The sequence below is a fragment of the Brassica rapa genome, chromosome A10, assembly GCF_000309985.2.
Source record: "Brassica rapa cultivar Chiifu-401-42 chromosome A10, CAAS_Brap_v3.01, whole genome shotgun sequence".
Lineage (NCBI taxonomy): Eukaryota > Viridiplantae > Streptophyta > Magnoliopsida > Brassicales > Brassicaceae > Brassica > Brassica rapa.
This window is the reverse complement of record NC_024804.2, coordinates 8895067-8906839: the sequence shown is the minus strand read 5'-3', so window position 1 is coordinate 8906839 and position 11773 is coordinate 8895067. Positions and strand designations below refer to the sequence as shown.

At 36.1% G+C, this 11773-nt stretch overlaps 1 protein-coding gene across 1 annotated transcript; it reads right to left on the bottom strand.

Moving 5' to 3' along the window:
• Positions 1-6647: 6647 nt before the first annotated feature.
• Positions 6648-9070, bottom strand: LOC103832441 (scarecrow-like protein 8). Its single transcript, XM_009108456.3, has one exon. It carries the CDS (start codon positions 8603-8605, stop codon positions 6779-6781), a length of 1827 nt encoding a protein of 608 aa, XP_009106704.1. The 5' UTR covers positions 8606-9070; the 3' UTR covers positions 6648-6778.
• Between the last annotated feature and the right edge of the window lie 2703 nt (positions 9071-11773).

Sequence of the window (11773 nt, the reverse complement as noted above, 5' to 3'; positions counted from 1 at the left end):
TACCAATGGTGATGTAGTAGCTTCTATTGCAGAGATTCCTTGGAGTCTAAGAATGCCTTCTTCGCTGTATAAGGACCATCCTATTCCAGCTTTATCCACTGGTGACTTCCAAGAGGCGTCTACAGTGCAGTAAAAGTCCATTCCTTGTTGGATAATCTGTGAAACAGGTCTTGGAGCAGTTTGTCTCTGTTGAGTAGTTGGAGGATTATATCGTGTTGCTTCTTCCCATAGTTGCTTATCCAAACAAGCTGCCCTGATTACCTGCACAATATGATCTCTTTTATTTTCATAGATAATCTTGTTTCTCATTTTCCAGATTCTCCAGCCAAGGAAAAAAGGCAATGTATGATCCAAAGTAGCAGTACTTTGTTCAACTAAGCTTTGTAAGAACTGTTGAACTGTACTGTTTTGTTGCAGCTGAGGAAATTTATCCAGCAGAGAGAGAGACCATATCTCCTTTGCTACTTTGCACTCTAGGAGCATGTGTTTAGTATTTTCAGCTCCCTCCCCACAGACTTGACAGTCAATATTCAATCGACACCCTCTTTTGATTAGGTTGCTCGCAACTGGGAGGGCCTTGTGCATCACTTTCCACCAAAATATTTTAAATCCAGAACTTAGTTAACATACGATGATGCATTTGGAAATCAGATGAGGTGGGAACCTGATTGAGTTGATCTTCTTTATCCAAAGCCTGTTGCAAGTAATATCCTATCTTAACTGTGTTGCTTCTGGAATTGGTAAGATCCCATCTTCTTATATCTGAGAGCCCCGTAATGCTTGGACGTATCATTAAGATCTTTTCTGCATCATCTTCATGAATCAAACTTTGAATCTTATTAACGTCCCATGTTGTTGTACCTGAGAGGAAAAGATCTTTGACCATTAGATTAATTAGGTTGATGGTTTGTTTGAGGGGATTTGGGAGTAACAAGTGCCTTATCAGGGAGCCAGTTATCTTTCCAGACATTGATTAGTTGCCCGTCTCCCACTATCCATTTCATTCCCTTTTTGATCAAAGCCTGGTTATCAGTCTCCAAGCTTGTTTAGCAAGCAAGGCTTTATCAAAAGCCATCATATCTCTAATTCCTAGCTCCCCCCCCCCCCCCCCTCTTGTTTTGAAGCCGTAATTTTATCCCAAGCTACCCAAGGGATGCCATGTTTATCCATTACCGCAGACCACCAAAAACGATGCGTAGCTTTAGTGATTTCCTGTATCAGTGTCTTCGGCAATAAGAAACATGACATAGTGTATGTAGGTAAAGACGTAATCACTGCTTTGAGTAAGACCTCTTTACCAGCTGATGACAAGAATTTTGAGTACCAACCCTCTAGCTTATTTTTTATTCTTTTAATTAAGTAATCAAAAACCTCTTTCCTATTTTTATCAATATGATCCGGGAGCCCTAAATACTTTCCAAATCCTCCTATTTTTGTGATTCCAAATTCTTGAGATATTTTATCTTGGAGTTGAGAGGGCGTACCTTTACTGAAGGCTATGGCCGACTTTTTGTAATTAATCTCTTGTCCTGAGGCTCGCTGATATATGTTGAGAATATGTTGCAATTGCCGGCTTTCTTCTTCCGTTGCCTTGCAAAAAAGTAAGGAATCATCAGCAAACAAGAGATGAGATATAGGAGGACCACTTCTGGAGGCTTTGAAACCATGGATTTTGCGCTCACAAATATAGTGCTTTATCAGTCTGGACAGGCCTTCCGTACATAGAATATAGAGATATGGAGATATGGCGTCACTCTGTCTTAGGCCTCTCTGAGGTTTGATGAAATGAGTTGGCTCTCCATTAATCAACACTGAGTATGAGACAGTGGAGATACATAGCAATACGGTTCGCGGGAGAGCTGCGGGGTAGCGAGTGGTAGCAGGAAACAAGAGGGAGGTGAGAGAAGCCACCATTGCTGCTTAAGGTCGGAAAAGAGATGATGAGATGAAAATTAGCTTCTCTTTCTCTTTGAACACTCATGTGTAGATAAGCCCATTCATATTTAGCACACATTAGAGCCCAATTAGTAATCAACTTCATATCACAGCTCTAAAGATCCCTGTAGAAAACCAAATACAGCTTAGTCTTAAATCAATTCCGGTTTTTGAGTTTTAGTAATATTACTGTGAATGGTAAAAATCCAAAATATAATGGTGTTTGATTGCGATCTGATATTTACTTTACCTGGACTACATTAAATATAAAATAACTTAAACTTTTAGTTAAGTTTAAGTAAACTTTGGTTCAATTATGTACACAACCAAATAAATATTATAAAACATTCATATATAACAAATTTCTATTAATTTTTCTATTATTCCATACTCATATATAACAAATTTCTTCAAATTTGAAGTTGTGGTCTTCAAATTAGCAGTTGTAATTCTAGATACTCTAATTATTTGAAATATAAACATGAACTTCTTTTAGATATACAATTGTATTTTTGATTATATGTATATCCAATTAATTTTCAGTTTTTTTTGTTGAATTATATTGTCAACTTATGTGTGGTGTTTTTCATTTTAGTTTGACAAAAAAAATTAAAATGCAAAATAATGAGCATTTTAAGTGTAATTTATGTTATATTAAATTTAAAAGTTATCATTTTGCTATAGGTTTTTATATGAAGGTAAGTTTTATTGGGTTTTAAACAAATCTATAATTTTATTTTGGTGTATATCCATTTAACCTTATGTTGGCTTTTTGGATTTTAATATCTAAAACTACGTACTTGTTCGCGTTTTAAAAGTGTAGAACTATTTTTGTACATAATTTTATTTCTTTATATTTGTAAACCAGATTGATATTTATCTTTTAGTGATAAAATATTTATGTTTGTTTAAGTTAATTGTTGGATTTAAAAATATAATAAGTTCATTTTTTATTTTCATTTTTAAACTACAACGAGTTAATTTTTAAGTATATTTTAATAATAATTATAAATTTAATTAGTTATTTAAACAATAAAAATAAAAAAATAAGATTTTGTTATAGTAAACTAATAATCATCTAAATTTAAAAATAAACTAAATGATAAACAATGTTTCTTACAATTCTTTTTTATTCATATCGAGTATATTCACAAGTATTAATATCATCGAAATGAAATTAATCTTTTAGCAATATTTTATGTTTCTCTTTTACTTTCTTGTTCTGATCTACTGTATTTACATGTATTAATATCTGATTTCAACAACTTAGCTCGTAATCTACAAAGTAAAAATGAGGAGAGCCATTTTTATTTCGAAATGCACTAATATAAAAACATTTTATGGAATAATATGGTATTTTGTTTGAAGTTTAATATTAATTAAGTTATTTTTATTTTTATTTTTATTTTATATTTTATTAATTAATATTGTTGTAATATGTTTATATATGTGCTAGCTATTTATAAATTTTTTATAAATTCAAATTAGTTATGAAAAATATAAGGACCATATTATAAAATACAAATAGTTTCGAAGTTAAATTTGAAGTTTTAAAATATCATATTAACAATTGTTTAAAAATTACTCAATATTTATTAATAAAACTTTTATATTTTTTTAGACATAGTTAATATACCAAAATAAAAAATATCTACCGTAATAATAAAATATTGTTACATTTTTGACATTGATTAAGTATAATTTATTGTTTAGCTAGATTATAGGAAATATTTTTTAAATAAGTAAACATAATTTGTTATATTTTATTTTAGGAGAATGTATTAATTAAACTATAAAAGACAAGAATACTAAAAGGTACTTCACAAAAAGATGGGAAATATACGGTTAAATCTGGATATCAGGCAGAAAGAGTTTATCCAGACAAGGAAAGACCACCGTTACTCTTTGGACCCACAATCGATTCTTTAAAGGCGTTCTGCTGGAAAATAAGGTGTCCGCCAAAGCTAAAACATTTTCTATGGCAATTGGTAACATGATGTATAGCAGTTAAGAAAAATCTATCTGCAAGAGGATTACAAGGGGATATATGTTGTGCAAGATGTGGTGCCTCTGAGGAATCGGTAAATCATGTGTTTTTCGAATGTTCTCCAGCACTTTAGGTTTGGACTCTCTTGAAGATTCCATCAAATCCAGATATCTTCCCAACTTCTTCTCTTTTCACAAACATGGATCATCTTTTTTGGAGAGTATTTTCTCAGATGGACGACCATCAGTTTGCATGGATATTATGGTATATTTGGAAAGGAAGAAATAGTAAAGTCTTCAGTAACATGGATATCGATCCTAGGGAAACTCTTAAGCGGGCAGAAAAAGAGTCAACACTCTGGGCAGAGGCACATATATTGAACGACCAGAGGATAGCACAAAACGTAGAGATTACGACACTACCGGTAATTCCAGGAAAATGGTGTTTCACAGATGCTTCTTGGAAAGAGAATGATACTTTTTCTGGACAAGGATGGTTCAGTACTTTAGAAGGATTTGATGGACTGATGGAGGCGAGAAATGTTAGAGCTTGTCTCTCTCTTCTTCATGCAGAGATGGAATCGCTTATTTGGACAATGGAATGTATGAGGAATTTACGATAATTACAGGTCACGTTTGCAACGGATTGTTCTCAATTGGTGAAGATGGTTTTGGAACCAGAAGAATGGCCAGCTTTTGCAAATTATTTGGAAGATTTACAACTCCTGAAAGTAAGTTTCCTCTGATCAGAGATTCTCTATGTTTCAAGAACGCACAATACCAAGGGACAGTCTAGCACGCAGTGCAAGAAAACAACCGTCTTTCGTCGTTCACATGGATGCAAATCTCACAACATGGTTCGCAGAGTCTATATGAGTATGTATAAGTTGATAACAAAAAAAAAAACTAAAAGGTACGTAAATATATTATTTCAGTGGCATATGATTATAAATAACTTGAAAAATTAAAAATTAATTTATAAGTGTTTCTGTTTTAATAAAGTAGATTCCTAATAGTATACGTATATGCACTTGGGCAACATAGTATACGTATATGCCTAAATGCATGGCTCTCACCATATCACATTTATTGCAAGCGTGTGTAAAGCCTTTTGTTACCTTTTTCGCAGTTTCACTTCTTCCTTCAGAGCAAGTGGGAAAATATGCTAACGTCAACTGCATAAGATGTGTGAGTTCACTGAGTTGTCATAAATGACCAAAGAGATTGAATTTTACAGTTATTTCAAAATTTTCATTGAATTTTCTCTAACTAAATAAATATAAACTTCAGTCTTCATTTATTTTATATGAATGTATAATATAGTGTCGTAATCGGGAAAGTTTGTTACATCACAACTCAGATAGGACCGGATATGTTACGAACTCATGAGATTTTGGATGAATAAATGAACTGTTTTTCTATTATTATAGACCAGTACTCTTATTAAACGCTTACTTTACTCGGTTGGAGTTATGGAAAATAGAAAAACTAACGTGTGCAATTGACTATTGCCTTCAGATTTTCATAAATATATGTGGGTTAGTTTAACACACGTTTAACCACAACATAGATTATTCATCAAAAGTGATATCATGAAAGTGGTAAACATGTAATTTCTCCTAGATTATTCATCATAATTAGGGAATTTCTAGTGTAAGGCGAGACATCAAATTGCATACTTGATAAACCGTTGATCCTAGAGTTACGTCTCTATTAAACACTACACACGGTTTTAAGTTGCGTATACTAGAATTAAATAAACTTAATTAACAACAAGTAAGAAGAAATCAATAAATAAGAAGTGAGGTCTTTGGAGAGTTTATGCATATATTTAGCCGCAAACAGCTTGCATCAAAGAATAATAATATTATCTTTTATAATGACCAGGTTTGTATATTTCATATAATACATTAAATATTCCAAGGACACGGAGTTTAAGTTTTGCGTAAAGGTGAATGTTCTAAGATTTGAATTAAAAATATATATAAAACAAGAACATCGAGCACCATGGGAGATGGACCCAAACAACGCCAACTTTCATTAGTGATTAAATAATTGAACAATGAGGTCCTTCACAATAAAAGTCACCATATGGTATCTTCTTTCCTCTAATTTCGAAAATAATGTTGTATTATATTCTCACCAACATATTTCACTGGCGTTAAAACTACCCATGTTAAGATTGGCGCTTATCAAACGCATATATACTATATAATATAGATTTGTAAGACGAAAATATTTGATATTCGGCATGACAAGTTTATCTTATAACTATACTGAGAGATATTTATTCCTAAATTCAGCAAGTAGTAATTTGCCTCAATACAAAATTACAATGCCATGAGCATACGAAGTGAGAAAGGCCTTTGATCATGCAGTTTTTAATAACTTATTTCTCTAGAATCGAAAAAGTATTTAATAAATCATTAGCAGGTATCATGCCAGAACCATTATCTGTCAAGTTGTTATTTGCTACATTGCCAGATTCTACCACAAAGTTGCATCAGATTGGCTTTCAGGGCATAAATTCTGTAATATCTTAGTGATTGCAAGATATAACAAAAATAGAATATTAGATAATCTTAAGAAATTCCCTGAAACTCAATCATTCTTTCTTTTATTATGAGTAAAATATTTAAAATCCATTTTACATAAGATTCCTACCTTTTCTTCCCCTCCCCCCCCCCCCCCCCCCACCCCAATCTTTTAAGATTTAACACACTTCGAAAACGAAAATAACAATGATAATAAATATCAGAATATCCCGAAATTAATAGCAACAATAAAAATACGGTAGTAATTTCTTTTTAGTTAAGAAGAAATTAAAAAAAAACGTAAAAATAAAAATAGTGTGAAGTTAACGCCAAGCGGATGCGACAGCGAGTGTCCGTCCCATCCAACCAAAGCACACACCTCCGTTCTCTTCCTTAACGGTAAACCCCGGGTGGACTCGGTTTCCGTTACTGAGTCGACTCTTCATGGACTCGGCTATCTTCTCACTAAGTGGCATCAACTCAAACCCAGCCATGCTCATCCTCATCCGCCATTTCCCAAACACCTCGCACCGCTCAATCCGATCGATCCCTTCGCAGGCAACCGCGTTTATTAGCTTCCGACCGATCCCTTCCTCCACTTTGGCACGGTCCGAGTAAGAACTCGGAACAGTCGATTCAACTGAGTCAAGCAAAGCGCCGTAACACGCGCACGACTCGCTCACTCGGCCCAAAAACGGGGCCGTGTTGGAATTCATCTCTTCCTCCACAAGAGTCACTACGCTCGGGTTGAGTCCTTTCACGCGCCGGAGAAGCTCGTCTCTTGGATTCTCCATGCATACACTTTCGTCTGGAACACGATAGAGTTTGAAAGCCAAGTTCACGGCTAAAGGCTCGTCGGGATGGCATCCGAGTGATTCACGGCTCAGATCGCTCAGTCTTAAACCCGCCACCACATTAAACTTCAAAGAGATACCGAGCCCATCACTGAGTTCGCTCAAACGATCTCCGATGGTTCTCAACCTCTCCTCTCCCCGCTGGCCGGCGACAGAGAATCCGTCGCTTATGTTCGTCACGGCGGTGATCCTGACCACCAGAGGGTTCTTACCGCTACGGCGCGTGGAGAGCGCGTGAAGGAGGTGAACGTACTGACCACCTTCACCGATTTCGAAGTCGATGACGTGAAATGAAGTCCCGTCGTCGTTCTTGTTACCGGAAGCGTCGAGAATGGCGAGATTAGCCGCCATGAAACCGAGTTTGAAACAAGGAGACAATTCGTAGAGCAATTGAGTTGAGACTATATGCTCCTTCCCGTACAATTCCGTCGCCGGAGCAGAGCTCTCCGCCGGATTGATCCGCGACCGGAGCGCCGTCACCATGAAATCCACCAGCTTCTCCTCAGAATTCCTCCTCTGGCTCGGCGTCTGAGAAACACGCGCTAGAATCTCGGACGCTATCTCCGTCTTCCCCTCCGCGATCGCCGTCGCGATTTCCAACACTGTTTGCCTCGAGCACACCGACGTGGTCGTCGAAGCTGTTGAAGGCGAAGACGACGAGGAGGAAGAGCTGGGTGAAGAAGACAAAACCGGGTTTGGGTTGGGTGTCACGAGGCCATGTAGCCAGTCGCTGTTGGAATTCGAATGGGTGATAACAGACACGTCATCATCACCGCCTTGCGCGTCGTCATCATCTAAAAGCTGTTTCTCAAGCTCTCTCAAACTATTCAGCATGTTCTCCGATTCCTCAGCCCGGTTTACGTTCTGAACCGGCTCAATACACGGAACGCCCGATAACGTCTGATTACCCGACCCGATTCCCATCCGGATCCCAGTGTAGTCCGGTTGCTGCTGTGTCTGAAACCTGAGATTCGGAAGAAACGACGGCGAGCCGTAACGCTGAGAAGAACCACCGAACGAACTCATATCGATCGCCGGCGACTGAAGATTTCGAGGCTTCACGGACCTTAGAAGAAACGCGTTGATAGCGGCTTGATTATGAAACGACTGCTGCTGAAAATCAGCTAAAGTACGTTTTCCGGCGATTCCATTTCCACTGGAGATTCTGTTTCCGATCTGATCGAGGAAAATCCCGGGAATCTGAGGATTGTTGTTTATGGGACCTCCAGGCATAGATCTACCACCAACGCCGTAAAACTCCGGTCCACCACCGCCGCCGGGAAATCCAGATGCCATTTATTATCTCTCTGAAAAGCTTACAAATAAATAAAGAGATCGAAATTTTAAAAACGCATGATAATATTGAAAAGAAAAAAAAGAAGAGAGAGAGAGAGATTAGATGGTCTGAATAAAATTTAGAGAGAGAAAAGACGAAGTTGCTTTCTCTTAGGGGTGATAGTGACGAAATATAAAGGGAAAGAGTAAAAACATTTTAAACCGTCCGATCAGATATTTAAACTGATTATTTTACCCTTTGAGAAACAATCCTGCGGTCAGGATGCGATGCTGAAAGTCTCAAACACACGAGACTAACCTGATATTACGATTACGACACGTGTCATTTGATCGTGGATCTGTGACATTGGAATGTGACCACAGTCTGTTACGTTATAAACTCTGTGTGTGTTAAAAAACTGAGTTTGGTTCATTCAAAACATTTCCAATACTCGGGGTCTGGTCTTGTGGATATCCTCTGTTTCCTTCTTTATTACTTTTTTTAACAAGATTACCGCTTAATTCGCCACGTTTCTGTCTTTTATTCGTCAGATATATTATTACTGTAATGTATTATTTTATTTTTAAGTCGGACAGGTTCTATAATAGTATTATTGTATTTTTTTTTTTGAACTTATAATAGTATAATAGTATTATTGTTACCTTAATTGTATTCGAGTTATTCAAATTTAAAACATAAAATAAGATTACGCTTGAGTAATTATTCTTACATTTATAACATACAGTACTTTAGAATATTTTACAGTTAAGTACATTTTTATTTCATTAATAAAAGCTCCAAAAATATCCATTTTTATTCAAGGCTATGTAGCTTTTTTTTTTTGAACTACTGGCTAGGTAGCTAAGTGTGAATCTTTTTTTTTATCTGATAATATTCATTCAACGGTGAAATACAAACGACGTTTGGTACACAAACTCGCGGATCACATGAATTCCCTAGAAGCAAGAGTCCAAAGAAAGGCAACTAAAACTCACAATGGGGCTATTTACGAACACAATAAAGATAAGATAAAGAATTTAGAAGCGAAAGACAAACTATTGCAACAACCTCCTAAATAGCAACTAGTAATGATCTGGATAAATTGTTGCTGTCGTCGGACAACCACCCGATTCCATCCACTTATAACACCTAAGACACCAAGTGTTTTCAATCCGGACCTATCGCTGCCGTCTATGGCCTACCTAACGATATCATCCCTACTCACAACCAAAACCCAAGCTTCACAATCCGACAAGAAGGACCGGTACACGATCCACAAAACTTTAAGATACAGTTTGAAAGCACTCTTTGAAGTCCACTTAACACCTAGATAGAAGCCACCATAAACCTTCACACACTCAAACCTCGACAACCAAAATCCATAATAGATACCATCATTGACAAACAGACCGGCGAGAGATCACTACAATCACCACTATAGGAGGAAAATCACAACAGAGACGTCACCGAACTGACTTGGGACCACCAAGAACATACGAGAGGTGGAAGCAGAGACACCGACTGTTGCCGGCGCTTGGAAGATCTGTTAGTCACACCAGATCCTTCGATCCTTGTAGACTCGCCAAAGCTCTTCACCTCTGAAACTTGTTCTTTCTTCACAAGACCAAAGGTCAAACCTTTTTAAAGCACTGGTTGAAGACTAAAGAGTAAACTAAGAGACTTCCATTCAGACCAACCACGAGAATAATCACCACCTAACCCACCGCAGATCTATGACGAAACCCCAAAAAAGAGAACAGCTCGAGACGACACTTTTCGCAAACGTAGATCTACAACCTACACAAAAACTAAACACCATATCTACAGTAAATTAAAGAAATGAAGCTAACTGGACCGGCGGTGGTGCTATCGGAGCCACCACGCGTCAGTCAACGGTGGTTCAAGCTTCTTTTTCTTCTTCTCTATTATTCAAACTCCCCTGCCCATGAGAGAGAGTTGGGCTAAGTGTGAGTTTATAACTGTTTTTTTAATTGCCAGTTCATTTTTTCGTGAAGCAAAAACTACCAAATACCGTTTTTATAGATATATATTTAGGAATCTCTGTGACAAAACTCAAATTTTGGCGTGTCGTGTTAACTTTAAATAAAACCCTAAAAATAAGAGAAAATAACAAAAACATTCCACTTGGGTTTCAATTCAAAGTAGCACCAGGTTTTCACATGCAAGTGCGTTTCTTTCCGTTTCTTACCCTTCTTTTACCTCTTCCAATAAAACATGAACATTCTCATCGTGCAACTTTATAATTCTACAAAGTAAACTATTTTTCCCTTGTATCTTTTATAATATCATAGATAAAATTGATGGTATTTTTTTATAAGCCAAGAAGTGTCTAGACCTTTAGCTCAAATAATTCTTCGGATCCGAAACCAGCCGGTGCTAACACTAATAACATTGCGTAAAACATCCATTCCAATGGAAAATATTAATGGTATTGGATAAAAAAGAAGTTATGTATATGCAATAAAATTATAATCCAAAATCGACACATCATTTAATTATTAAATTATGATGTTTTATTCGGTCACTATTATTGCAATTTGCAGCGAATTTATATAATACCAAATACGTTAATTTAATTAGCTAGCTACTAGCACGAAACTTATGTTCCTATGGTCATAGTAAGGCTGACCTTTAAAAATGGGCGATCGCCGTAAATATTATTTATTCAACACTCATACTCTTATAATACGTGTATCACAAAGTTCAAAAAACCTCTTATTATTTTTTTCAAACAATAATTGGTTTATAATAGCCCTACCTTCGATAACTTTGTCAAAGACTTAACGATATAATTTTTTTTTGTCAAGACTTAACGAAATATTTAGACAGAACAGAAAATAGATGGAAAACATAAAGTTATTTTTCCTTACAAAAAAAAAAAACATAAAATAGGTTTCAAATTGCCTATGAGGCTATGAGAACAAGGGGCCCTCCAGACTTGTAGAAGCAAATTGCCACTATAAAGAGTTAGTTGCCCCTATTTAAAATCCAAAAGCTGCTTATGTTAAGTTGAAAGAAAATTTTAAGAAACAATTATGCCAATATGATTTATTGGGGACTAAAAGTTGGAGTTTAATTTGTTCATGCACTTTTTTGGTAAGAAAATTGTTGCTAATGTGATTAAAATCTTGTTCATGCACTTTTCTAGGTTTGAACTACAAATCGTG